The 26,729-nt window shown below is 35.7% G+C and overlaps 1 protein-coding gene and 1 long non-coding RNA gene across 22 annotated transcripts in view; one reads left to right on the forward strand and one right to left on the reverse strand.

Annotated features, from left to right (window-relative positions):
- The window catches only part of TMTC2 (transmembrane O-mannosyltransferase targeting cadherins 2), a 416,895-nt gene that overhangs the window by 177,023 nt on the left and 213,143 nt on the right, over nucleotides 1-26,729 (forward strand). For all 20 annotated transcript variants that reach the window (XR_014083335.1, XR_014083337.1, XR_014083332.1 and 17 more), the window contains one exon: nucleotides 25,633-26,461. Coding sequence is in view for 11 of the 20 variants with exons in the window: in XM_081594871.1 (XP_081450997.1) it covers nucleotides 25,633-26,461 (829 nt within the window). In the remaining 9 variants the exon portion in view is untranslated. The remainder of the gene's footprint in view (nucleotides 1-25,632; nucleotides 26,462-26,729) is intronic.
- LOC145546837 (uncharacterized) lies at nucleotides 42-25,801 on the reverse strand. 2 transcript variants are annotated; one of them, XR_014083339.1, is made up of 5 exons: nucleotides 25,126-25,801; nucleotides 24,813-24,961; nucleotides 18,459-18,527; nucleotides 748-799; nucleotides 42-362 (listed from the first exon to the last, which is right to left on the reverse strand). It is a non-coding gene; the product is annotated as an uncharacterized LOC145546837 (long non-coding RNA). The 2 variants fall into 2 exon arrangements; XR_014083340.1 differs by having other exon boundaries at nucleotides 18,459-18,532.

A 26,729-nucleotide genomic window follows, 5' to 3' on the forward strand; every position in this document is an offset into this window, starting at 1 on the left:
CTTGCCACTCATAAGCCAATAATTCAAGAATCAAGTGTCCGTAGAAAGGAAAAGTGCTTTAATCAGAAAAGCTGGCAATCTGGAGAGAAGATGGACTCCTGTTCAGAGGCCAACTCTAGATTCTGCTCAGCTGTGACAGATTTTAAAGGGAACTAGTGGGGTAGTGGGGAGAGGCTGGTTTTGCATCATTCCTGGTTGTATGCAGACTAAGAGACTCTCCAGGTGTTATTTTATCCCACTGTGATCTGCCTGCAGGATTGCTAGAAGGGCTTAGTGGTGGTGGTGGGGGGGGGGTGGGTGGGCTGTTGCAGGTAGAGAGCTAGTCATTTTTTAGCAGCTTAGTTCTTCATTCTTTTCTTTATCTAGGAAAAAAATTAACAGGTTAGACAAGGCAGGGTGTGCATTCAGGAGACCATAAGTCAGGGGTTAGTTCCAATTGCTTAGTGATCTCATTCCCATAATTATGTTCTTTTAAGGTTAGAGGGCAGCAGAAGTGGGTAAACAGGAAAGAGGTGAAAGAGCTGCTTTCCCTGTAATTTTGATGAGTAGCTGGGTCTGGCACCTACTGATGTACATTGAGAATCTGATACCCCATACAATATTATGAAACATTATGAGATTTTCATAAAGACACAAGATTTTGTGGTCTGGAAGGGATATTAGAAATTATGTATCTATATGCTAACCTATCTCTTTTTACAGAATTTGGGGTCCACAGAAATTAGTTGGGTATACAGTTAACAGTACCTCTTCCTCCAGTGGTCCAGTGCTTTTACCACCATGCACATTGCTTTCATGCCTTTAAGTTATAGAAACAAACAAACAAACAAACTTGTGAGTACGAAAATAATTTTGAATTTGCCACTTTAGAGACTTGTAATGGACCACCACCATGTACCGTTCCTCAGCTGTGTCATGAGTAAGACTGCCTTCTTATTTCCCCCTAGATACTTTCTCTTTAGCTATGTTAGTAATTCCAGGATTTAAGGCTTCCTGTATTTGCCTGTTGCCATTCTAGGGCTCCAGCTTGATTTAAGCCCATATTCAAATGGAACATACTTTTTTTTTTTTTTTTTGGCCACACCGCATCGCCTTAGAGATCTTATTCCTCCGACCAGGGATGGAACTCATATCCTCTGCAGTGGAAGTGTGGAATCTTAACCACTGGACTGCCAGGGAATCCCCTCAAATGGAGCATATACTTTTGTAGCTAACAGAAGCTTAATACAAAAAGACTAAAATCAGTGTATTTTTCTTCCTAATTTGATTAATTTCCTTTACTAACAGGATATTATCTTTGGGATAGATTACCCCTCAACAGAGGGATCTTCTGTTTGAGGATACTGAGCCTGGGATTGGTTTAGAGGTGGAGAAGATGAATACTGGCTTGGCTGTTCTTTTACACCCTGTTCTAGCTCTCCAAGGCACCACTGTGCAAACATGGAGCAAAAAAATTTTAGGCATTAGCAGTAGACTCATCAGCTTGGTGTATTGTTGTTCACCCTGATACTCACAATTCCAGGAATGGTGTAGGATGCCACTTGTTTCTTAAAGACGCTTAAAGTTTCTTGTGATCATACAATATGACTTTAGTTTCTTTCCGTTGAATGATTATTCAAATGAATGACAACCCTAATGTCAAAAGAGAGGACGGTTCCAAAAATGAAGGTACTTCAGAGGTAAAATTGCCAGAAAGGAGAAAATGCAGAGATGCCAATTGAAAAATGGGCAGGCTAAGTGAGAAAAGGGCTGAATTTAAGCTGTCAAAGCAGCAGCTGAAAGTTTCTGGTTCTTGGACAGGATAATTTGTAGTCTTTGATTCTCTTGCATTCTGTAGTGTAATCTTCTCTGCAGCCCTGCTGACTTCAATATTGTTTAAAGAGGAAGAGAAATACTCCATTTAAATTCATTAGCCTTCATTTGCATATACACAGAGCTGGTGGTAATTATGACAACAGCAACCATTGATCAAAGCTTACTGTGTGCTAGCAAAGTGTCTTCTATGCATTTCTTTGTTCCATTCTATGAGAGTAGATATTATTTACAGATAAGGAAACTTATAGGAGTGAGGTTTATAGGAGTGAAGTAACTAACTTGCCCAAGGATTTCAGAGAGTGCCTAGGGAAGAAGGGATCTCCTTCCATAGTTTTAACACCAAAGCTCCTGGTTTGGTTAAAATGGAAAATCCAAATAAGATGAAAGAATCAGTCATTCTCATATTATTTGGTCTTGCGAACAGTGCTGTTTGCCTACATTAGTGTTAAATACAAGTGATACACACTTCTACGTGCAATTACTAGTTTTATGGCTGCTAAAAATAAAAAGATGGATAATATATTATCCTGGTTCCTTTGGGTAGGGGTGAGTCTTGAGTGAAAGAAAAACAATGCCAACTCAGTAGCTCATATCATCCAGAATTTTGTTTTTAACTTTTTAAGACTGAGCCAACAAAGGTCTGTCTAGTCAAAGTTATGGTTTTTCCAGTAGTCATGTTTGGATGTGAGAGTTGGATTATAAAGAAAGCTGAGCACCGAAGAATTGATGCTTTTGAACTGTGGTGTTGGGAGAAGACTCTTGAGAGTCCCTTGGACAGTGAGGCGATCCAACCAGTCCATCCTAAAGGAAATCAGTCCTGCATATTCATTGGAAGGATTGATGCTGAAGCTGAAACTCCAATATTTTGGCCACCTGATGCAAAGAACTGACTCATTCCAAAAGACCCTGATGCTGGGAAAGATTCAAGGCAGGAGGAGAAGGGGACGACAGAGGATGAGATGGCTGGGTGGCATCACCAACTCGATGGACATGAGTTTGAGCAAGCTTCCGGAGTTGGTGATGGACAGGGAGGCCTGGCGTGCTGCAGTCCATGGGGCCTCATAGAGTCAGACACGACTGAGCAACTGAACTGAACTGAAAACCATTTCATGCTTGTGCATTTAATTTGGATTCAGAGTCAATTTCCATTTTTTTCTCCCTCAGTGCCTATCACGTGACAAGTTTGCTAGATGCTTTCTTATCTTTTCATTTTTTTGAAAAATAAGTACCAAGTGTCTTCTAAATATGAAGCGCCTTTTTAGGTGTCAAGGATAAAGTAATGAAGAAAACAGACAAAACTGCTCACTTGGAATTTATGTGCGCATGTGTGCTCAGTCATTCCATCTTGTCTGACTCTTTGAGACCCTATGGACTGTAGCCCGCCAGGCTCCTCTGTCCATGGGATTCTCCAGGCAAGAATACTGGAGTGGGTTGCCATTTCCTCCTCTAGGGGATCTTCTGACCCAAGGATCAAACCCATGTCTCTTGCATCACCTGCATTGGCAGGCAGATTCTTTACCACTGAGCAACCCCCTGGAATTTTACATTTGCTTTCTAATTTCACTGTCACAGTGACCCTGTGGGGTCATTGTTTGTACCCATTTTACAAGAGACTGAGTGAATCCCCCTGAATTGATTAGCATGCAGTGAAGGTGGATTTCAAAGGCAATGCTAATTCTAAATGCAGTGATCATTTTCAGTACAGATCATTGTCTTTGTGTTCCTTCAAGTAAAATATAGCCTGATCATTTAAGGTAGTATATGAATAGTACTTATTGCATGTGTGTATGTGTGTGTGTGTGTGTATGTGTATGTAGATGGTTTAGAAGCTTCCTTGAGAACAAGTACTGGATACTTTCTTTCTTTTTCATCTTCCTATCCCAGAAGAGTAACAGGCATTGAGATACTGATACTCTGAGCTTGATCATCAACATCACATTGGCCTGCAAGGGCATAGCATGTCCACCATGGGTTTGTCCTACTCTAACAGATTTAAGAGAGGGGCCTTGTATATACATCCTTTGAGGTTGGGCTGGGTTAGATTTGCTTCTGAGGCTCCTTATGACTTTCTGTACCTCTTCTATAATGCATGGTGCTTCCCCAAAGCATGCAAAATTGAATTTTCTGGAGTCAGTTCACATTGAAGCATTTGGTTTGACTCTGAATTCATATTGCTGCATCATTGCTAATCAACCTTATTAGCTTACGTGTATAGGCAACGCGCTCCTAATGGCTTTATAAGGGAAAAGATAAGTCTGTGCTACAGAGTTTGCTTTATAATTCAGATTAAAAACCTTTTCCTATAAATTTCTTTAGAAATATGATACAGCTTCGAATGATTAGCAGTGTTGTGATGTCCAGTGCCTATGAGTCTTTTGGGGGTCCTTCCCTGAACAGGATGTGTCAGGCCTTATTGAATGTGGATTGTAAAGAGTTTTTTTCAGAATCTGAGATTCCCTATATTTATATAAAAAAAGAGCTCTAGGTTCCCTGGTTCAGTACTCATAACTTTTGAGGCCAGATGTAATTCTGATTTTTAAAAATTATTTTGGAGATAACAGGGTGCATAAACTCTGTATCATGTAACACTGCTAACATGGCAACATTCCAGATTAAGAAACTTTTAGTATTTCTGAAGGGAAATATATGAATATTTACAATAAATGGAATAAAGACTGTAAATAGCCACATGTCAGATTGGGCTTTTTTGTATTTTTTAAAAGTTTTATTGAGATATCATTTGCATATCATAAAATCAGTTTATTCTTCATGTTGCTTTTGAATATGTTCACCAAGTTTTTGCAACTATTATCATAATCTTAATTTCATATTTTGAAATTAAGAGTGAGGGAGTTTGGACCTAAAGTTACTGGTTTTCAAAGAGGTAGTGTTGTTGTTTTAACTTCTTTTTTCTTTTTGATTTTCCAAGTTTAACAAGATCTGTATAAAAAAAGTTCTGACCTCAATCCATTTGGTTGGTTAAGTCTTACAGAGATTCCCGCATGTTTTCAATGGTGTCTTTAATATGCTTGCCTGTCTTATTTACTGTTTAACAAATTGGTTGTGGTGTTTGGGTAATCAGGTTATCTTCTTTGGGGTTATGTTTGGGTCAGAATGCTTGGATCCTAGTTTTTTTCAAAATCATGATAAATTGTAGGCCCCTCCACAAGTGTAATTTTCTGCAGTAAGAATCTGACATCAGTATTTGATAGCTTTCTTGGCTGTGTGTTTAGTACATGTAGCTCTTGGTTCTTGAATGAGTAACTGGTTATAGTGTAAATAGGAATCTGAGTACCTTGTAGTCTTTTTCACATATTTGCCTCTCAGTGTGTATTACAGATGTCTTACACATGCAGAAGTAATTGTGTTGTGTTTAAGTACATATTGTTGACTTATTTTTAGCTGTGACCAGGGGTTTTATCAAAGTGTAAAGGTGCACTTTAAAATCTAAGATAGACTCAATTTCTATTCCTTAACTTTTTAAAAAAAAGAAGCATATTTTTAGACAAACTAAACATATTTAAATATGGAAAAGAATTTGGGGTATTTCTTTACCCCTTTAAAGAAATGGCCATCCTTAAAATATATCCCAGCTTATTCCCTAGAGGTAGATTTACTTTTGAGCAGTTTTAAAGGAGCAATAACATAGTTAATTATGGGAGAAAGATTCTATAAAAGTTTAATATGCCATTAAGACATTTGCTGATTTACATCAGATTTATATAAAGGTTGTTTGAAGCTACACCTTTGCATGCAGCTGGTGGCCTTTTTCTAGGTTAATTACATTCTAGCCTCTGAAAAATGTTAGACATTTGAGAGAAGTTGTGATTTCAGAGATAAAGGGAACATGCTGTGAAAAGTATGGCCATGTGGCATAATGACATAAATCCTGCAGTTCTAATCAGGAGGCCTGGGTTCTCACAGTTTCTCCCACTACCTGCTTGTGTGATTGTGGACAAGTAATTTAACCTCTCCAGGGTTTACTTTCCTAATATGGACATTTCTGGGGATGCTTCAAGAGCCAAATTATATCATGTTATTTTTAATCATAATTAAAAATTAATTTAATTGCAAATCTTTTAAAAAAGTAAGATAATAAACTTTCTTTGTCTTGAAATAATCTGATTGGAAAGATGGAATTAGTATGCCAATATGAAGTACTTCATTCATTCCCAGAACAGAAGATTATATCCTCAAGTACTTATAATAATGTTTTTTGAGGACCGAGTATTTATTGCAAACTGAACTGGGCTCTATGTTTTGTTTCACCTTTCAGAGAAATCTGCTCTAAATTATCTTCATATCTCCCTTTGATCATGATGGTTTGAAGTTATCTTTTTCATTATCTTCTAAACTCAAATACTTCATTTTCTTCAATGGATTCTCCCAGAAGTCCATTATATTTTCTATTTCTTAATTCCCTATTCTAGCCTACATAATTGTTTCCTTATGTCATTTTACATGAGCTGTGCTGTCATTTTAGGCATGTAATTAGAAATTGACTTTGATCCTTTTTCCACGCAAGAAAAATAGCATGTTTTCTTGAAATACCAAGTTGAATTTGCCATTCTCTGTAGGGGAATTGAAAAAGGAAAAAAAAAAAAAGCCTAAACGAAATAATATTGTCAAGTGTCAAACAGTGGTTTGGACTGAGAACTCTCCATATTGAATCCTCTGTCTCACAGCCTTTGTAAAGGCTCATATTGACCCTTTACAAACAGTATAAAGAGTCAGATAGTAAACATTTTCTGTCATGTTGATACCATGCCAACAGGTTAACTCTGGGATTACTGAAAACAACTGAATGTTCTGTGTTCTAGTAAAACTTTATCTGAAAAACTGGTGGGCACTAGATTTGGTCAGTTTTCTGACTTTATAGCTTGCTGACTTTATTTAGTACCTTCGTTGATATACACACCCAATGAATTAAGTCATACATGCTCTCCATAGAGGCTGAGTTTGGGATAATATCTTTACTGTAGTATCATTCATTCAGTTTCCTATATGCATTTACAAAGGACTTTCACATTCATTTTTATCTGAATCTTTAATACTTCTGTCAAGAGGATATAAATCTTCTTCTGTTACAGTGGTAGAAATCTAGAGTGGTGGAATTTGTCTAAGGTAACCCTGAGAACACAAGTCCTTTCCTCTCATTTTCTGCTCTGTATTTTATCTGAGTACCAATGAGCTCACCGTGCAGGTATCTCCAATCCTGCTCTGTATTAGTCGACTCTCCTTTACCCTAAAATTGGAAAGTAAATTCAAGTCCAAATTTAGCACTTCTACTATTCTCTAGATACCAAATTCATTCAAAATAATCATGCAAAATAAACTTTGGTAACAATTCCCCACAAAGGAAGCCCAAGTAAGCAGAAAGCAGTTTCCAAGAATAACCAGCTCTCGAAGTTCATCACAGCTGTAAAAATATATCTTCAGTACAAATTTAGCTTGTAATAGAAGGATACTTGAATTTTTCTTCATCTTCCTTGATTTTTTTTTGTTTGTTTTTTGCAAATTATTAAGAAAGAGATGCTGAGGCTGTTTATTTATTCCTCTTTATACAAAGGCCAAGCATTTTTATTATGAAGGGGAGCTGTCACTGGAAAAACAAAAAAAGAAAAAAACAACTGAGAAGTAAATGCCAGGGAGGTAGTGGAAAGTTTGACAATATTACTGTGTTATAACTTTCATCCTGTCTTTTTGAAAATTGGCCATTTCCTTCTGTTTGAATGAGGCATGCTGTGCTAAGTCTCTTCAGTCATATCCAACTCTTTGTAGCCCCATGGATTGTTGCCCACCAGGCTCCTCTGTCTGTGGGATTCTCCAGACAATTCTCCAGACTACTGGAGTGCTGTTTCCTTCTCCAGGGGATCTTCCTGACCCAGGGATTGAACATGCATCTCTTACATCTCTTCAATTGGCAGGCATGTTCTTTACCACTAGTGCCACTGGGAAGGTCTTGTTTGAATGAAGAGCACTTGGCAATCAAACATCATTGGAAGTATTGATTGAGTTTTCCAGGATAACTAAATCTGTAAGGATCCACATGAATTTGGCATCTCTTTCCCTTTCTTTCAAACTCATCAAGCCACAATCTTCAGTCCTGAATGTTGTATAAATATTACATTTTAGTAAGTATTGTTTAAGGATTTTTTTTAAAGTGCAATTTTACATTTGGCCCTTTTTAAAGTTATTTCAGATTTTTTGGCAATGATTTGTAATATTTTCTTCCTTATCTTAATGAGGCAACTGGTTGCATGAAGGAATGAATAAATAAAGCCTGCTGTTTTAAATGGTGGCCTTATCTGGGAATTCTGATTTTACCTCTTTGTGTCTCAGGACACCTCAAATTGAGGGTTTTTTGAAGATTCAATGAATTCATATGTAGAAATTTCTGAATGCTAAATGTTCCATTAATGTGCACTGGTTTTATTTTTTATCCATTTTAAGATGGTTCCGCTTCTCTGAAAATTGACCAATTTTAAAATATGTGCCATAAATATCATATGAATGGTTGTTCCTCTTATTTTATATATTTTTTAGAAGTCAGAGTTCAATAGAGAATTTCAGTAAGTTTGAATATTCTGATACTGTTATCTAACATTGCAAAGATTAGTCCATTTTTATGTTTATTAATCATTAAATTTCTCACTTTGTACATCACTAAACTAGGAAGTGACTGAATTTTTTTTAATAGGGATGTTTAGAAATGAGATTAAAAATAGCTTTCTCCCTAGGACGATAGTCTCCAGTTACTGGGAGGTGTGCAGTTACATAGAAGTTTCTCACATCTCACAATAGCATCCTTTTGAAGGAACTAACATAGCTGTTTCATGAATGTCCATCCTTCATATCTGTAATGTCTTACATTTGTCCAGTGTTATACCTTTTTTTTACAAACTTTTCTAACACCTCAGATCACCTCCTGAAGACCTTGGGGAAGGGAAGTGGGCTTTTTAATGCTCTTCATTTAGAGCTGATGATGCCCAGAGGTTTCCTGTCATTTGATCACTGCCATCTTGTTCAGGTGAACTTATAAGTCTAATGGTTAAAAATCTTCCTGACTCCTTTTCTCTCTGTCTCTCCCTTTCCTTTTTTTCTTTTCTTTAAGATACTATATTCTTCTCCTATTCTTCACTGATTACAAAGAGCCCTAAAGATTAGGAACTGACATGGCTTCATGTTTCAAGTATACTTAAAAAATATATTTGAACTTTTTTCCTCAGTAAGCAAGATAGGATTTATTAGCTACAGGGACTTTTAAATGCTGTAACGTTGTTCTAACACTTAAGTCAATACAGCACCCACCAGGAAAAGTAAATGATTTGTTAAATAAGTTTTGGACAGTGACATAAACTATGTAAGTTAAAGAAATGAGGAGCTGCATCATCACCTAGCCACGTGGACTTCAAAAAATGTTAGGGTAAAGGACCCCCTCTCTATATTGTCTTTTATAGGTATGTAGACTAGAGAGATCTGATTGGAAAGTTTGATCATTGTATCAAGATTCTGCCATATCTAAAACCACCCTCGTATCTGCCCTCCAACTCCCTTCTAGACTGCTATCTTGGTTCCTTGTTTGTTTGTTCATTTATTCATTCATTTGCTCAATCATTCATATGCCTACTTATCTATCTAGTGTCGAGTGGGTGCCTTGTGTCAGGTGCCAGTCCAGTTACCATGGATATGTTTACTTTAGTGAAGAAAACAGACACACCCCTACCCTCTAGAAGCTTGTATTTCTGTGGGAGCAGTGAGACTTATTTCTGATAATCATTAAGATTATATGTGTTTAGTGTCACTGTGGGCCTTAGCACCTTTAGACTTGACCTTTACAATATATCTTTCATATATGGTACACATTTATAAAACTGGAGAGCTTTGAGAAGGCAGGGATTAATGTAACCTGGAGAAGTTGGGGAATGTCTTGTGAATTTAAGCTGGAGGTGAAAAAGAACATTTAAGATAATGGCACCATTAGGTAAATGGATGCAAATTTGCTTCATATATAGAGTAATGAGGCTGATAACTGGATAATTTTGAAGTTTATGTAGTAAAGGTGGGCCAGATTTTGGATAGCTTTGAATACTTTGGTCAAAAACATTGGAGTCTATTCCTGAATTATTGTAGATTCTTGTTGAAGAGTATGATTAAGATTAGAAACAGAGGGAACACATTCCATGCCACAAACACAAAGACAGATGAAATTTCTGATCCCGACCTTGACCAGATAGCTCTGTGTGCTTGGTGAGCGTATTTATACTCAATGGGCATCCATTTCCTCACCACAGAAGTCAACATTGAGGAGATAAATCTCCGGAGTTCTGGGATTTTACAAATAGATATCTCTGATCACTAGGCCTGTTCTAGCAATTGCCCATCTGTGGCCTTTTGAGCATCACCTGTGGAAGTGAATGGTCTTTTATGTTGGATATCACTTAGAGGTTGGAGAGGGTGAGAGCAGGTTAAAAACCTAGTGGTGAAGGACTGGAGGCAGTGGTTGCAAAATGGGAACTGGGTGGTTTGGTGGGGGCCGGGGTAGGACATGGCACCCTGGACTTTTAAAGGACATAACTTGGAGTCTTAGTCCTTCCACCCATTAGCTCTGGGATTCTGGGCAACCTGTTTCGTCTGAGTTTCACCAACCCTTTTGTAAAATACAAATTGACAAAGTTTACAAACAAGGTTTTAGAAAGAATTCCTTGAGATAATATATGTAAGAACATTCTGTATAATGTTTACTAAAGCTTCAAAATTAGTGTTACTCCTCCTAATAAATGATTACTCCCACACTCCAGTGAAATATAATGACAGAATAGAATGTTGTTTTCTAGGCACTGCTCTCTTTACTAGATGCTGGGACCTCATCTGGGAGGGATAACATGACTTAACAGGTGTTTGAATTCATTAGGCAATTACACACAATTCTCTTTCCTTGTAATATCTGGTCTCTCACAGAAAAATAGAATGGAGCTTAATTTGTAGTCATGTTAGCATATTATTTGGATGACCTGAATTTGTTTAGATTATTGAAGGAACAAAATACGTGGGTAGATTTGAGATATGGCCCAGAGTAGGACAGAAATGATATTTTGAGAAATTTGCTCCTCACTGTAAAATGCTGGGATATTTAGGAGTTCTTATGGAACCTATTCAAAAATGGAATTTCCTGGTACTCCTTAAAAGGGAATATTTGAGTCACAGAGGCTAAATAAAGACTCATGTGTATCCTATAATTTTTATTATTTTCTGGCTATCAAAATTTATAGCACAGTGTTATGATTTTTTATCTTTGGGTTTTATTAATGTTTGACTTGCCCATGGCAATGGTTGCTTGAGTTTTCTACACTTCTAAGCATTGTTGGTGTCTATTGCTGTGTTGAACGTGCCTAACACATCACATTATGAGGGAACAGGGACTAGTGCATTTAAACAAGGGCATATTAAATATGGGATAACAAGCCAGAGCATCCCAGTCATATTTTAACCAATCACTTCCTTCCCCTTTGCTTCATGTAGACTTACTGAGTGCCAGTCACACACCTGGAAAAAACTTCTTGCTTGACTCCCAGTAGGGTTCTTGGGGCCAGGAGCCAATCAAAATGATTGACAGTTTAGTCTGGGAGCATCCACTAAACCACAACTATTAAAGCAGACAGAATTCCCATAAGACAAATGCTTTTTGGATGTAATCCAGTGATAATAATCTATTAAAACAAGTTGCCTTATCTTATGAGTTACCTTGAAAAGAGAAGTGGATGCAGGGTGAATTGCAAAATGTTTGCACGTGTAACTTCAATGTATTTAATTTTAAATAATTAGGGCATGGCATTGATTAGTGCTAATTGGAGTTGTGTTGGGCTGAAAGAATTATCCAAAATATGTTTTGAAGACTCATGAGAGATTTTTGCAGTAATTCTTACTTAACTCAGGAGTTATTAAAATTGATATTACTAAAATCAAAGATCTACATCTTAAAAAATACTAGATTTTAACCCAGTTTGAAGTGATTAGCAGTATCATTCTTTAATGAGAGCTACAAAAGCTGGACATGCTAAAAAGGGAAGATTAATGGGGAGAGTTTTAATGGTCCTCAAAATAGGTATTTAATAAATGCAGATTTTTTTTTTTTCAAACTAACTTAAAGTCCGATCAAACTTTTGGGTTATATTGAAGTCTTATTCAAGTGGAAGACGAATACTACAGTGGTTACATAGGTTTCACAGTTGTCAAATTCCTTTCTGTCTCAAAATCTCGTGAAGTTGGCTATGAACTTTCTGAAGCACCTCAGTTCACATATATAATCTCTAAAAGTCAGTGTATAATTAACATTTAATTTCAAATCTCACATTAAAAGAGGGAAAAAAAGAAATTAGATGGATAGCATATACACAAAGATTTCATCTGTTTAGATTGGTAGCTGCTACCAAAATGCTCCCAAAATTGCATTTTGCCAAGTATGAAGAAGACATACTTGGAGAGGCCATTAGAACAGAACTTGAACTGAAAAACTTGCTTGTATTTTCATCTGTTCCCAAACATCTGGCTCATGGCCACTTGGCAGCTATATCAATCATTTCTGTGTCTGCATAATATGAAACATGCAACTAATTTATTATTCATAAAGTAAGTATAATTCGAGGGTAGCCCTTTTGATGATTAATTTCAGCTAATAAAGGCATGCATTTAAAAATGCTTATTTGGAGGTACAAATATTGGTGCTCTTAGAAAAGCCAACCTCTTTATTTATAATAAGTATTGCCATCTAGGCTTACTATTTTCAGAAGAAATTCTTTTTCAGAGTAATTAGATGCATAGATGTGAGAGATGACTCTTCATGAGAATTCAAGTTATAGTTTTTGTTTTTGCCCACATCACCCATTCTTAGACTCAATTTTTGGTTTAAGGTATTTTCGAACCACTAGCCTTAGGTTCCTGCTGACATCACTACTTTGCTGCTCCTCACATCTCTTTCTGTATTCAGTGAAAGAAACCAAATTGTCCACCCAAAAAAGATTTGAAAGTAGAGTTGTTTTGTTCTATAATAGAGTCTAGTAACCATAACTTCCCTTCCTACTCTGATCACTTGAAAATCTGGCGTGGGTGTTTGCTTATTCGGTTTGTCTTTAGGCAGAGGTAAAGGGAAGGAAAGATGATGACCCCCTTAGTAAGGGATGACTCCCTTACCTCATGCTTAGTAAGCCCAGAATATTCTACTCAAGTGTTCTTATTGAGGATTCCAGTTCTGTTTAATTCTGTTCTGAATGACAAAATAATTATTATGTCTAAGTTTGTGCCAGAGTGTTGTCTGGGAATTTCTGAATGGTTGTAATCACCAGATATTGAGAGAATTTGAAAAATTGATGGATGTTTTCCCAGGTGAAAATTTTCTTTCAAAGACTCTGATTACTCTACCTCAGTTTGCCAATTAAAAAAATATTATTTTATATCCGTGAGCACCTTGAGAATATAGACAAAATCCACCTGAGGATTGTATAGATAAAGGGCTACATTTTTAACCTTGAGAATAAGTAAAGGATCATTCGTTCATTTAGACATTGAATTTACTCTTTGTATCTAGCAGAAGATAAGTGTAATTATAGAATGGGAACACATTTCCATGCCAAGACATTAAGCATTAAAATTATGCTTATTAATGAAAACCTACCTATAAAGGTCTGTGTGTTATTTGTTTATATACATATGAAATCTTTTTTTTTATTGGTGTCTTTTGTATCTTCGTAGGAAAACTCTCACATGCATTAAATAGCTGTCTATTCTCTTTGAGAAAAGACTGCTGTATCTTGGCCTCCCCACTGAGTGAAGTCTCATTATAATTTGTCTCTTTATGTTTCCAAAATGCTGGCTCACATGCTTACCTCATTAATGAGACTGGAACGCATCTCATAATGGCTGGTTTGTGGCACTAAAGCCACACAGAGTTAAAAGAATGTTGCCCTTGAATCCATTGGCACAGGAAATGCATTTGCAGTGCAGTTGCCCACTTGAGAGATGGATAGAAAAAGAGTTCCTTTTCCAAATTCTGTTGATTTTGAGCACTTTTATTTTGATTTCTCCCCCTATTGTGTGTCATCTTAAAATATAGGGGAAGTAGTTTAGTAAGAACCGAAAGTGTTTTGATAGTCAGAGAGGTGTCTTCTTTGGTTTAAAGCATTTTTTGTTTCTTAGGTCGTGAGGCTATTTTCTTCACATGTTTTCTTCATAAAGGCTGGATTGTTTCATGGCTAACCTGATTTGACCATAGCGCACTGCCTGGTGGGAAGCGTTAAACCTCTTATTTTAAGCTAAACAAGATTACTCTGAAGGCTGGCATCAAGGGGGTAGCTTTTAGTGTAATGGTTTCGGGGCTGTGGCACACCCGTGCAGTTTCAGTAACTGAACTCTTTGGGTACTTCAGTTTCTAATACTTAGCTCTGGAAGCAGCTCGCCATGGGTGCACAAGGAATTGCTAACTGCTTCATTTCCCCATGTTAGCTTAATGAGGAAGAATGGGTCACCATGCCAACCAAAACACCCTAGCCATGGGTTTAGAAGTGTCCTTCCCAGGATATTTGCTTCTCTTTTGGAGGTTTCTAGTAAAACAAAAGCTGTGGAATACCAGACAAAACTCAAAACAGGATTTGAAATCAGTATATCATCTCTCAGAGTCCATATAATCAGCTGTGGTCATTTACTTCATTCTTTTATACTGTCCTTTCAATTTTGAAGACGTAAAATGTTAACAGACATTTATGTTGATGTTAATTTTTCAGTTAGTATTTTTTGGCTCCTAGATATTGACCCATCAGAGGCCATCTATTTAATTTCATTTGGTTTCTAGCAACACTTACTCTAGTAACAGCCATTCTTTAGAATAGACTCTATTTTTTAGGACATTTTTAGGTTTATGGAAAAATTGAGTAGAACAGAGTTCTCATGTAGTCACATATAATTTTGCCTGTTATTGACAGCTTACACTAGTATAGTGTATGCATTACAATTAATTAACCAATGCTGATACATGCTATAAAGTTCATAGTTTATTCAGATTTCCTTCATTTTTCCTTTATGCCCTTTTTTTTTTTTCTGTTTCAGGATGCCATCTAGGATAGCTCATTACATTTATTTGTCATGTCTTTGTCAGCTCCTCTTGGTTTTGACAGTTTTGCAAAACTTTTATTTTTGATAAACTTGACAATTTTGAGGTTTCCTAGTCAGATAGTTGGTAAAATGTTCTGCATTGGAATTGGCTTGATGTTGTTCACATGATTAGACAGGATTTTTTGGTTTTGAAAGAAAGCATACAGATAAAGGGACATTTTCATCACAGAATATCAGAAATGAAGGGTACGTTCTATCAACGTGATATATCACTATTCAGGTTGACCTTGATCATTTGACTGAGATAGTGTTTTTCAACTTTCTCTTGTAAAGTTATATTCCCTCTTGTTCCCATTTTCTCATATAATTTTATTATATCATTTGTCAATATAGACTCATGGATATTTTATACTTTAGATTATAACGTAATACTACTTTACTTCTTTTATTGCTCAAATTGTCTGGCTTTGGCCAGGGGAGCGCTTTAAGCATGTGCCTGTGTCCCTTTGACCCTTTGCCATATCCTGGGGTGGATGTGTGTGTGTATGTTTGTTGAGCACTTTCTTACTTTCTAGCACTACAAGATTCTCCAGGCTCACCTTCTATATTTCCTGGCCCAGCTCTAAAATCCGTACATTTCTCCAAAGAACCTTAGTTCTTCTTATTGGAAAATGGTATTTGAAATCAAGATGTGAACACTAGGTAACACCTTTTAAGGAATAACTAAAACAAAATTTTAAGTAAAATTAAGGAGTTTTCAACTATACTTAAAGAACAATAGATGATCATCTTAGATTTTTTTCTCTTTACATCGCATTTTAAAATAATTTTTAATGTCCGTTTTCTCCAGTATTAGCTAGTATCACATGAAGACATATCACATGAAGAGAAAATTTCAAACAGGCTAATAGTTGTGATTTAAATTTAAAAAATCCTGTTGTTTCTGGTTGCTTTTTATTACCAAATTAATCCAAATATATTTGATTTTAAACTTTGGATAAATGTCATGTGTTATTCAATGTATCACATACATGAATATGCTTTGAAACTCTTTGGATTTTTATATGACCATACTCTTCCCTTCATGAAAATCTTGTTGGATAAGTTATAATCTTGTCTAAAGAGTCTGTACATTTTCTCAGTGAATTTTAATCTATATCTGATTTTATTAAGCTGCTCAATATTTGCCTGGTTATAAGGGATACTTTCTAATACATGGCCAAACTTAACAGAAAGTATTATGGTATATTAGAGTCAGCTTGAATAAATGAAAAAAATCCTTATAATATAAAAGTGTTAAGTATCTTGCTAACGTATGTGTTTTTTTTTAATGTACTAACATTTTTTTTAATGCTCTCAGTTTTTAAATTCTTTCCTCACAAAGACTAGATGAACCCACCCATTGAACCTCTCTATAATTTTGAAATATCAAATATTAAAATTCTTTTATCTTGTGTGTTAGTTGGTATAGGAAAAAGTTTCTGATGTTTATAGGGTAATTATTAATAAGGAAAACAATTTTTCCTTTGAAGGGAAACAGAACTACCCTGACAACTTGATTATGGCAAAACTGATTAATCTCAGAATATAGTCTAGAAAAAAATTTCCAATTATACTTTTAGCCATGCATTCTTTCTTGTTATGTATTCAGAAAAATCTGTTTTTATATTAATGTTTTGGGTGAGTCTCCAGTGAGAACTATTTCAGAAAGGAGAATAGTGAGGAGAAATCCTGTATTGTTGATATAACAAAAGCTTATGACTTCAGTGATGAATGGTAGATTCAAAATAGAGGATGCTCAACTTTTGTTATGTCTGTATAGTCTTTTCTCTTAGTTATTCTTATAACTTTCAGATACTGATTTTTATCTACTTTATTATTACTACACTACTATCATTGCCAAGGGCTTAATTTGGAATTAAATGAGTCTTATGCTTAAGTAATTTATTTTCACTAGTTTGCCAAAAAGTGAGTCTCATGATGGTTTTAATACTCTAAGGCGGAATGTTTACATTTTTCTTTCGTTGAGTCTGAAACAATTCTTTTCAGTTTCCTTTTTGTCTCACAAAATGTGAGAGCAGAAGGCAGTATTGGAGCTGCCATCATGAATGGTAGTTTTCCTTGAACAATATAGAGGGGAGCTGTTGTAATTGATTTTTGCTTTTCTTTTATATTATTTCATTAGTCAAAGACTCCCATTGATGGGTGGGGGAAATCACTGTATGGTTTCTATGAAGACATCACCACTAATTAATGTGGCAGGGTCTTCTCATCAGCTGTGCCTTCATATTTCAGGTGATATGTGGGAAAGACTTTGATATTTTATGATAAATTTCTCATTATTTGTTTAAGCACTAGCTGCATCCTTTTATTCCATTAGTATCCAAAGACGAGAGATAAAATTGTTAGCTGTGAATTTTATATTCTTACCTGATTTCCATTCTGTGATTTCCTATTTGACAGTTTCAGAAAAATTTCTAAAATTTTGTGATTAGAAATACATAATTCTTTAAAATGAAATGGAGATTAGATCTGGTTTCTCTTTTTATGTTAAAGGAAATTTAGAAAAAAAGAACATATTTGAATTTGTAGAGAAATTAGGCTTTCATGAAGCAGATTTATATCATTTGGTAAGTAGATAGTGAATTGAACCATGAAGGAACCCTGTCCATTCAATAATTAACATAAAATATGTTTGCTGAGAATTTTTTTAGGGATCTAGTCATTTTCCCATTTTTAATTCTACTCTTGGAATGAAATAATAGTCAGAACAGTGTTCCTCCAGAACATATGTCATTGCTTTTTTGTGTACTCTTCATGGAGAGAGAGTGAGACAGGCAAAAAATGTTATGATATAAAGGTGACAAGGCCAACTTTCTGTATATGCTGATAACCAAGCTGTTTTTAAATAGCCTTGGAGTTGTGCAATACTATTTAATTTATAGCCCTTCATAAGGGATTAGGAATGAGGATTTAGCATAACAAGATTCAAAATGTGTGAGATGATAGGTATAAACAGACTTGGTTCGAGGGTCAGAGTTAGTTTAAGAATAATTTATTTGAATACCTACAAATGTCAGAGTGTGTATTAACTTCTGGGAATTCAAAGATGTGTCAGTTATTTTATCCCAGATATAAAAGAGTAGGGTAACATCATCATAATTTTGTATGCCAGCTAGGGTATATTGTGAAATTAAGAGATTTTCTAGCAAAATTAGGGTAAAGATTACAAAATAATTATAAATAGATTGAATAGGGACATGGAAAAGATCTTTTAATTAAGAAAGTTATAATAGCTACCATAATTATTAAATATAGAAAATTATAAGACTAACACATCAGATACTTAAGTGCCTGTAACCAGAATTTAGATTTGTTAACATTATTTGTATATTTCAAAGCAGAAAAATTCTCTTTTAAACTCAAGAATTATAACTTTAGGCATAACAGATCTTCAAAGCTTTTGTTTTTTGTAATAAATTTTGTAGGGCTATGAATAAATAGCAACTAAGAAATTTGAAGCTACCTTTGTTTCTTACCCATCAGTCCATCTCCATGCCGTATCCTGTCCCAGATATTTCATCATCTTATGTTTGGTTTAATTGTTTCTAGACTTGGAAAAAATAAACAAACCAACAAAAAACCTTTACAAATGTATGCATGCATTTGTGAATAAAACAGAGTATTATTTCCTGAATGGCTAATATGATCTTATAATATGCATATTTTACACAGTGATTTTTCACTAGCTATGTTACTGTAAAGTGATTTGTTTGCCTTAATTGCTATATAGCATTTTTCACGTTGATATATATTTAGATAAATATACATAGCTGTATACTATATATAGAGATTATATATATGCTTGTCCTTTTAATTACATTATACATTAGGTCATATGATCATTACCATAATTTATTTTCATACTGATGTAACGAAGTTTTTAGTTCTTTCCTTATTTTTGCTTTTATTAACAATGCTGGATTAGATGACATTGTATTCAGATCTGAGAGGTTTTATTAAAGAGTATGTAACTAAATTCAGATGACCAAATGATAGGGGATACAAATTATTAATTTCCCTGAACGCTTCCAAATTTCCCACCCAACTTGTACAATTTATGTTTTTTCCCCAGTGTGTGGTAGTTCTCATTTCAGCACAATTTCAGGGACTTGAATATCCAGCTCTTTTTCTTTTTTTTTTTTTTTTGCTTAAGTTTGCTTGAAATATGTTCTTTTCACTTCAACTTTCACTGATTATTGAGATTGAGCATCTTTTCAAATATTTATTGTTCTCTTTCCTCTGAATTTCATGTCTGTAGTTTCACACCTGTATTTACTATTGGATTATTTGTTTTTTTTGTGGTTCATACTTAGAAGACTCATTTTTTTTTCTAAGAACAAACTCGTTGTTTTCTGTCTGTTGCAACAAGACTTGAATATTTCAACCCTGAATTCTACTTATTCCAAAGATCTCAATTTCTTTGGAGCCTGACTTTCATGGCACTCATTTATTACACTAGGAATTCAATTTGTCCCAGAGCCTGAAAGGAAGCATTATTTACATTTCATTATGGTTCCTTCATTTAGAATATGAGGAAAATATGCCTTAGACTTTGTGAAATGAAAGCTAGAGTCTAACAGTATTTTCAGTGGTAGTAATAAGGATTAGACTTGAGCAAATATTCGATGATTCTCAACCTTGCCTATATTATAATCTCCTGTGGAGATTTTATACTAGAACATCAGTATTTTTAAAAGCTCACAATTGATGTTGATCATCCTTTAGGTCTGAAAACTATCATTGAAGCCACTATGATCCTTCCCCTTCCAAATTATTTTTCTCGACAAAGTAGAATATGTGAAGCTCCAAAAATACATGAGCTCTCATTCTTCTTACGGGTTTATATCCAGCACATAAAAGAAGAGTGTCTGCCATGTAAAGCAGCCTTATTAATATGTTGACTGAACCGATTAGGCTTTTTCTGTAAAATTGCAATCATTTTTACAATGCTCTCAGTCATAAGTTATACCCAGATCATGTTTAAATTTCCCAGACTTTGGAATCTCATCTTCTGTATGTGGTGTTTTACCAGTTTTGACTTTCAAGTCTAAGGTGGCAGTTCATCAGAACTCTCATGCCTTATCTTGGGAATACCTGTGTTGAATCATTTTGCTGCCCCACTCGGAGAACAAAACAGTGCCGAGGTGCTGAGGCTAATCACATGGTCACTTGGCTCCGAGTTGTAGTTCAATAAAAATTGTTAATTTGACTTAATCCATAAATCAGAGTTTAGCGGCCAAATCAAGAAATAAAAGCTTTCCGTCTCCATAGGATTAGTGAATATGAGGTTAGAAGTGAGACTTGGTTTTTATCAGAGTCCCATTCTCATAGACGATAATTTAAACAAAATTCTATGAGAAGGCATTAAAGAGTCTTGAAAGTCACAATTTCAATCTTTGGCTACCACTTTTTAAAGTATGAACCTACCTCAAGGCTTTAGAAATTCTTCTACTTTTAAAATTTTAGCCTTAATTGTCTTTAACCTATTTAGCTCAGTTTTCCTTTCATAGTGTCATTTATTTAGCCCACGTAGATTTTGCCATTATGGGAAAATGAACATATAGAATGGCTCACTTCAGAACCTTTGGGTCTCTTGATCCTGGTTATTATGTCAGTTGTTTAGAGACTGTACATGAAAATGTTTTAAAATGTAAAATACTTTATAAGTTAATGAACATTTTATTTTTCAGGCTTTTTCATTTTTCTCATTTTCTCAGCACTTATCCTTACGGTTTCCCAGGTAGTTCAGTGGTAAAGAATCCGCCTGCCAATGCAGGCAACACAGGAGATGTGAGTTTGATCCCTGGTTGGGAATGATCCCCTGGAGGAAAAATTGGCAACCCTCTCCAGTATTCTTGCTGGGATAATCCCATGGACAGAGAAGCTTGGCAGGCTACAGTCCATGGGGTTGCAAAGAGTCGGATGAGACTGAGCATGCACGCAGCCTCCTTATATAATATTTGTCATTGAATTGTCCTCATTACTCACATCTTTATTTTGTAGTTGAGTGTACTGATATTTTCTTCCATCATAATTAAGACTAAAATGATTTTATCATGTCTTAATTCTTAATGTTTTATTTTTATAATACTTTATTAAAATTTAATGATACTTTTATTAAAAATTAATGAATAAGATAGTTTTGCCTTATGACATTTCTATAGGAATCAAAATTATATAATCATTAAGGCTAACTTATGATTAAATAATCAGAATTATGTAATCATTAAGGGTAATTTCGGAGAAGGCAATGGCACCCCACTCCAGTACTGTTGCCTGGAAAATCCCATGGACGGAGGAGCCTGGTAGGCTATAATCCATGGGGTCGCTAAGAGTCGGACACGACTGAGCGACTTTGCTTTCACTTTTCCCATTCATGCACTGGAGAAGGAAACGGCAACCCACTCCAGTATTCTTGCCTGGAGAACCCCAGGGATGGCGGAGCCTGGTGGGCTGCTGTCTATGGGGTCGCACAGAGTCGGACACGACTGAAGCGACTTAGCAGCAAGGGTAATTTATGCTGAAGTTGAAGCTCCATTACTTTGGTCATGTGATGCGAAGGTCTGACTCATTTGAAAAAACCCTGATGCTGGGAAATAGTAAAGACAGGAAGAGAAGGGGCGATGAACGATGAGATGGTTAGAGGCATCGCTGACTCAATGGACATGAGTTTGAGCAAGCTCTGGGAGTTGGTGATGGGCAGGGAAACATGGCATGCTGCAGTCCATGGGCTTGAAAGGAGTAGGACATGACTGAGCGACTGAACTGAACTGAAGACTAACTTATTCTGGAGTTTCATGACCAGCAAAGAAACCTGATTACATTTCTCTCCCCATGTAATTCTCTTACTCCCTTACTTTTCTTGCCTGACTATAGCTGTTTTTGTAATGCCTTCTTCCTCCCTCTCATCCTCTCTGCTTACCCCCACCAGAAGATACTGTAGTAGAATGGCCGTAGTTACACTTGAGCACTTGGTTAATACTCAGTTACAAAATGGACTTTTGGTACAAATTCAAAGTTGAATTGTTTTCCCAGATCTGTCTTCTTTATGATAACTTGGTACCTTGCCTCATTTGTCTTTGCCAAATAATATGTTTCTCCTTTGTGTAATCTAAGAATACTCAATTATGTGATTGATCTAACAAATTATTACAACTTTTATGGTTTTGTGGGTTTTCTCCCTTAAAATCAAGAAATTTTAGAACTTTTACTGGATGGAATTTTAGAGGAGCAAAGGAATAGTTTGTAGAAGTTATCCTTAGATAACAGTGTGTCTTTAAACATTGGCTTTTGCTAGGACAGACCTGAAATGGAAAGATTGGTGGCTAATGAACACTTTATTCCCCCATCATTAAAAATTCTATGTAGCATTACATAAATTAATTTTGAGCAGGAATCTGCCACAAATGTTTTAACACTTGTTAAACAGTTAATTTTAGGCAGTTAATTCTGTGAATTTAGCATTAATGTGTGTGTATGTTAGTTGCTCAGTCATGTCTGACTCTTTGCAACCCTGTAGATTGTATTCCACCAGACTCCTCTACCCACGGGATTTCCCAGACAAGAATACTGGAGTAGGTTGCCATTTTTTTTCTCCGTGGGATCTTCCCCACCCAGGGATTGAACCTGGGTCTCCTGCATTGTAGACAGATTCTTTACCAACTGAGCCACCAGGGAATGATCTGACATTAATGAAAAATTTCTATTTTGGGCAGTTTGAATTTAAGGTACCTAATGTATCTTTGACTGTGCCCAGTAGGCAGTTGGGTAAGTGACTATGAAGAAGAAGAAAAGTTAAGAAGATGTCATTAGTATTTAATAACAATTGGTAATATCATGATCTTTGCTGACATAGGTTCAGAGTAGAGAGGGAGCAGATGATCCCAGATGAGTTCCGTGGCTTCTAGCAAGTAGAGGTGGGGTGAATGAGAGAGTCAGAGGAGGACAGTTCAGTGATGGTTGCATCATATAATAAGACACTTGTTTTCATAGAACTTGTACATGCTCAAAATACATTGCTTTGTGGACTAGGATTTTTTTCTTTTTTGGGGAGGGATGTAATTGACATTTAACATTGAATTAGTTTTAAGTATACTACATGATGATCTGATATATGTATATATGGCAAAATGAATACCACAGTAAATTTAGCAGACATCCATCACCACAAACACACAAATTTCTGTTTTTTTCTTGTAATAACAACATTTAAGATGTATTCTTTTAGCAACTTTCAAATATGCAATACAATGTTTTTAACTACCACCCCCATGCTATATATTACATCTCCAGAACTTATTTATCTTGTAACAGGACATTTTTTTTTACCTTTTGAGTATCTTTACCCCTTCACCCATTTTGGCTGTCCTTCCAATTCCTAACTCTGGCAATCCCAGTCTGTTTTTATCTACAAGTTCAGTTTTGTTTTTTTTTAATATTCCACCTATTAGTGAGATCATACAGTATTTGTTCTTCTCTGTCTGACTTACTTCACTTAGCATAATGCCTTCAGGGTCTCTTTTGTTGCTGTTGACAGAACTTTTATTTTAATGGTTGAATAATACTCCATTGTACATATATAGCACATTTGCTTTATCCATTCATTCATTAATGGACACTTAGGTCGTTTCTGTGTCTTGGCTGTTGTATAATGTTGCAGTAAATAGTGATTATGGGTGTGTAGGTATCTTTTCTAGATAGAGATTTCATTTTCTTTGGACAGATGTCCAGAAGTGGAATTACTGAATCACATGGTAGTTCTATTTTTAATTTTTTGAGAGGCCTCTGCACTGTTTTCTGTAGTGGCTGCACCACTTTGCATTCTATCAAAAGTGCAAAAGTGTTCCTTTTTCTTCACTTTCTCGCCAACACTTGCTATTTCTTGTCTTCTTGGTAATAGTCATTCTTACAGTTGTGAAGTGATATCTCATTGTGATTCTGATTTGCATTTCCCTGAGGATAAGTGATATTGAGCACCTTCTCCTATACCTGTTGGTCATCTGTATATCTTCTCTAGAAAAATGTCTGTTCAGATCTTCTGTCTATTTTTAAAAGATTGCTGTTTTTTTCTCTTAAGTTATGTGAGTTCTTTATATATTTTGTATATTAACCTCTTACCAGATACATGACTTGTGAATGTTATCTCACATTTTTAGTGGTTTGCCTTTTTATTTTGTTTGATGGTTTCCTTTGCTGTGCAGAAGCTTTTTAATTTGATATAGTCCCACTTGTTTATTTTTGCTTTTGTTACCTTTTATAGGTTGTTTTTTAAGCTAAATGTTGGGCATATTCTTTGTATGGTTCCAGGCATCTTTCTCAATGTCTTTGAGGAAGACAGTTTTATATAGTGCCAGAATGTGTGCACTCATTCTGTGTGATCTCAGTAAGAGATCACATTAGCAGTGAATCATTAAAGTTGGGAAACGGGGTCGGATCTTCTCTCTTTCCCACTGCCTCTTCGGAACTTAAATTGAGGTCACTAAATTCTTATTTGGGTTGAAAGAGTTTACCAGAAATTTCTTATTAACAGTGATGCCCTTTGGCCTTCTTCCCTCAGTTGTCTTTTTATTAAAGCCAGTTTATTTTTAAAAAGTTATCATTGACATGAAAATTTTGGTATTCCTGAGTTTATTAGATGTTTATTATCACTGATGTCATTGAGAGCACAAGATAGCAGATGAAAGCCCAGTTTATAAATTCTGCAAAGAGATCAAGATAGTTAAACAGGGACTGGCATAGACATACCACAGTTTCTCTTATTATATGAAAGTATTTGTTCCTGTGAAACCTTTTGTAAGCTGAAACAGCATAAAGCAAATAAGCTATATTACCTTAGGAAACATCTTGGTAGCAGATGTACAAAATAAATGGAGATGAAGTGCAGATGGTCCCTGAAACAGTTTAAAGCCGTGGCAGCTTGATGCTCTGAGTGTAGTTCCCGGGAAAAACCTTGGTGATTCCACTCTCTCTAGATGGCTCCCTGCAAAAACAAATCCTGAACCTGTTTTCATTTTTCACCTTTTTTTGTAAAAGTGAAAATCCTCTTTGCATTTTTGTTGTTGTTGCTAATGAGAATAGGTACTAATTTAGGTCTTTTGTAAAAGCAAAGTGGCATTAAGTGAACATTTGAAAAGCAGGGTATACCTGTAGCTAAATTCTCTTTTTCCTTTGAGCCATGCAGAATCCTGTCAACTCCATGTTTTTTGGCATGCCTACTCTTTGTTTTCCCCAGAATCTAAACTATAAAATGAAAGAAGACATTTATTAGATGTCTACTATATTCCATATACAGTGCTGAGTACTTTATATTGTGGTCTCATTTTGACTTAGTACCAGTTTTGGGAGGGAAATATTTTCAACCCGTTTTATAGAGGTCAAGAAATTGACGCTCTGGTTACTGGTATTTAGCGAGAAACAAGAGGAAAAGATACTCATGAAAAGTTGTATACAGAATTGGATTCCATAGTCAATTTTTTTAAGCTTACAGGAGCCATAAGCATGTTTAAAGGAGATAGAAACAAAGTCATGTATTTGAAACCTAATACTCTGTTTTTAGTTGTCCATTTAAAAAGACTTTTCATTTTTAAATGATCTGTACTGTGCCGTATTGATGATGATCTTAATTTTTTCCCCCCTCTCTTTTGGTTTCAGAGGAAGAACTTGTCTCTTTTTCTCAGCATTAGTTTGTTAACTTTCTGGGGAACTTCCCTTTTGGGTGCCCGTTTATACTGGATGGGAAACAAACCACCAAGCTTTTCCAACTCTGACAACCCAGCTGCTGATTCGGACAGCCTCCTGGCTCGCACGCTCACCTTCTTCTACTTGCCAACCAAGAACCTTTGGCTGTTGCTATGTCCAGATACCCTCAGTTTTGATTGGTCAATGGATGCCGTGCCTCTGCTCAAAACAGTTTCTGATTGGAGGAACTTACACACTGTGGCCTTCTATACTGGACTCCTCCTCCTCGCCTACTATGGTTTGAAGAGCCCAAGCATAGAAAGAGAATGCAACGGGAAATTTGTAACAAATGGCAAGCAGAATGCAAATGGACATAGCTGCCATTCAGAGGTGGAGTACGGGAACTCAGAGATTAAACCCAGCTTTGCATCCAAAGTAGAAAATGGCATTAGAAACAATGCATCGCAGAGAACACAGCTTCCTTCTACGGAGAACATAGTTGTTCTGTCTTTATCTTTGTTAATAATACCCTTTGTTCCTGCCACGAACCTGTTTTTCTATGTCGGCTTTGTAATTGCAGAGCGAGTATTGTATATTCCTAGTATGGGCTTTTGCCTCCTCATTACAGTGGGTGCCAGAGCCCTTTATGTCAAAGTCCAAAAGAGGTTTCTCAAGAGCTTGATTTTTTATGCTACAGCTGCATTAATTGTTTTCTATGGACTCAAGACGGCCATCAGGAATGGAGACTGGCAGAATGAGGAAATGCTGTATAGGTCAGGGATAAAAGTAAACCCAGCTAAAGGTAATATTTTATTTTATGCTTTTACCTGGATGGTTTACTCTTTCTGCCTTTTTGTATCTTTCTTTCTTGCTTTTTAACAGTGTTAAGAATGAAGAGGTTCTTCTAATACTTACTTTAACATTTTCTCTCTTTTTTTTTTTTAAGAGATGAGCAATGTGACCATTTTAGAGACTTCCATTGTTCCATATTTGGAATAGGGAAATGTTTTCCCAAGTTTTTGACTATACTTGTCCAGAGGAGTTAGAGCTCCTATTGTGTAAAAATATTT

The sequence above is a fragment of the Giraffa tippelskirchi genome, chromosome 4, assembly GCF_054371585.1.
Source record: "Giraffa tippelskirchi isolate mGirTip1 chromosome 4, T2T-mGirTip1v1.2.pri, whole genome shotgun sequence".
Classification (NCBI taxonomy): Eukaryota; Metazoa; Chordata; class Mammalia; order Artiodactyla; family Giraffidae; genus Giraffa; species Giraffa tippelskirchi.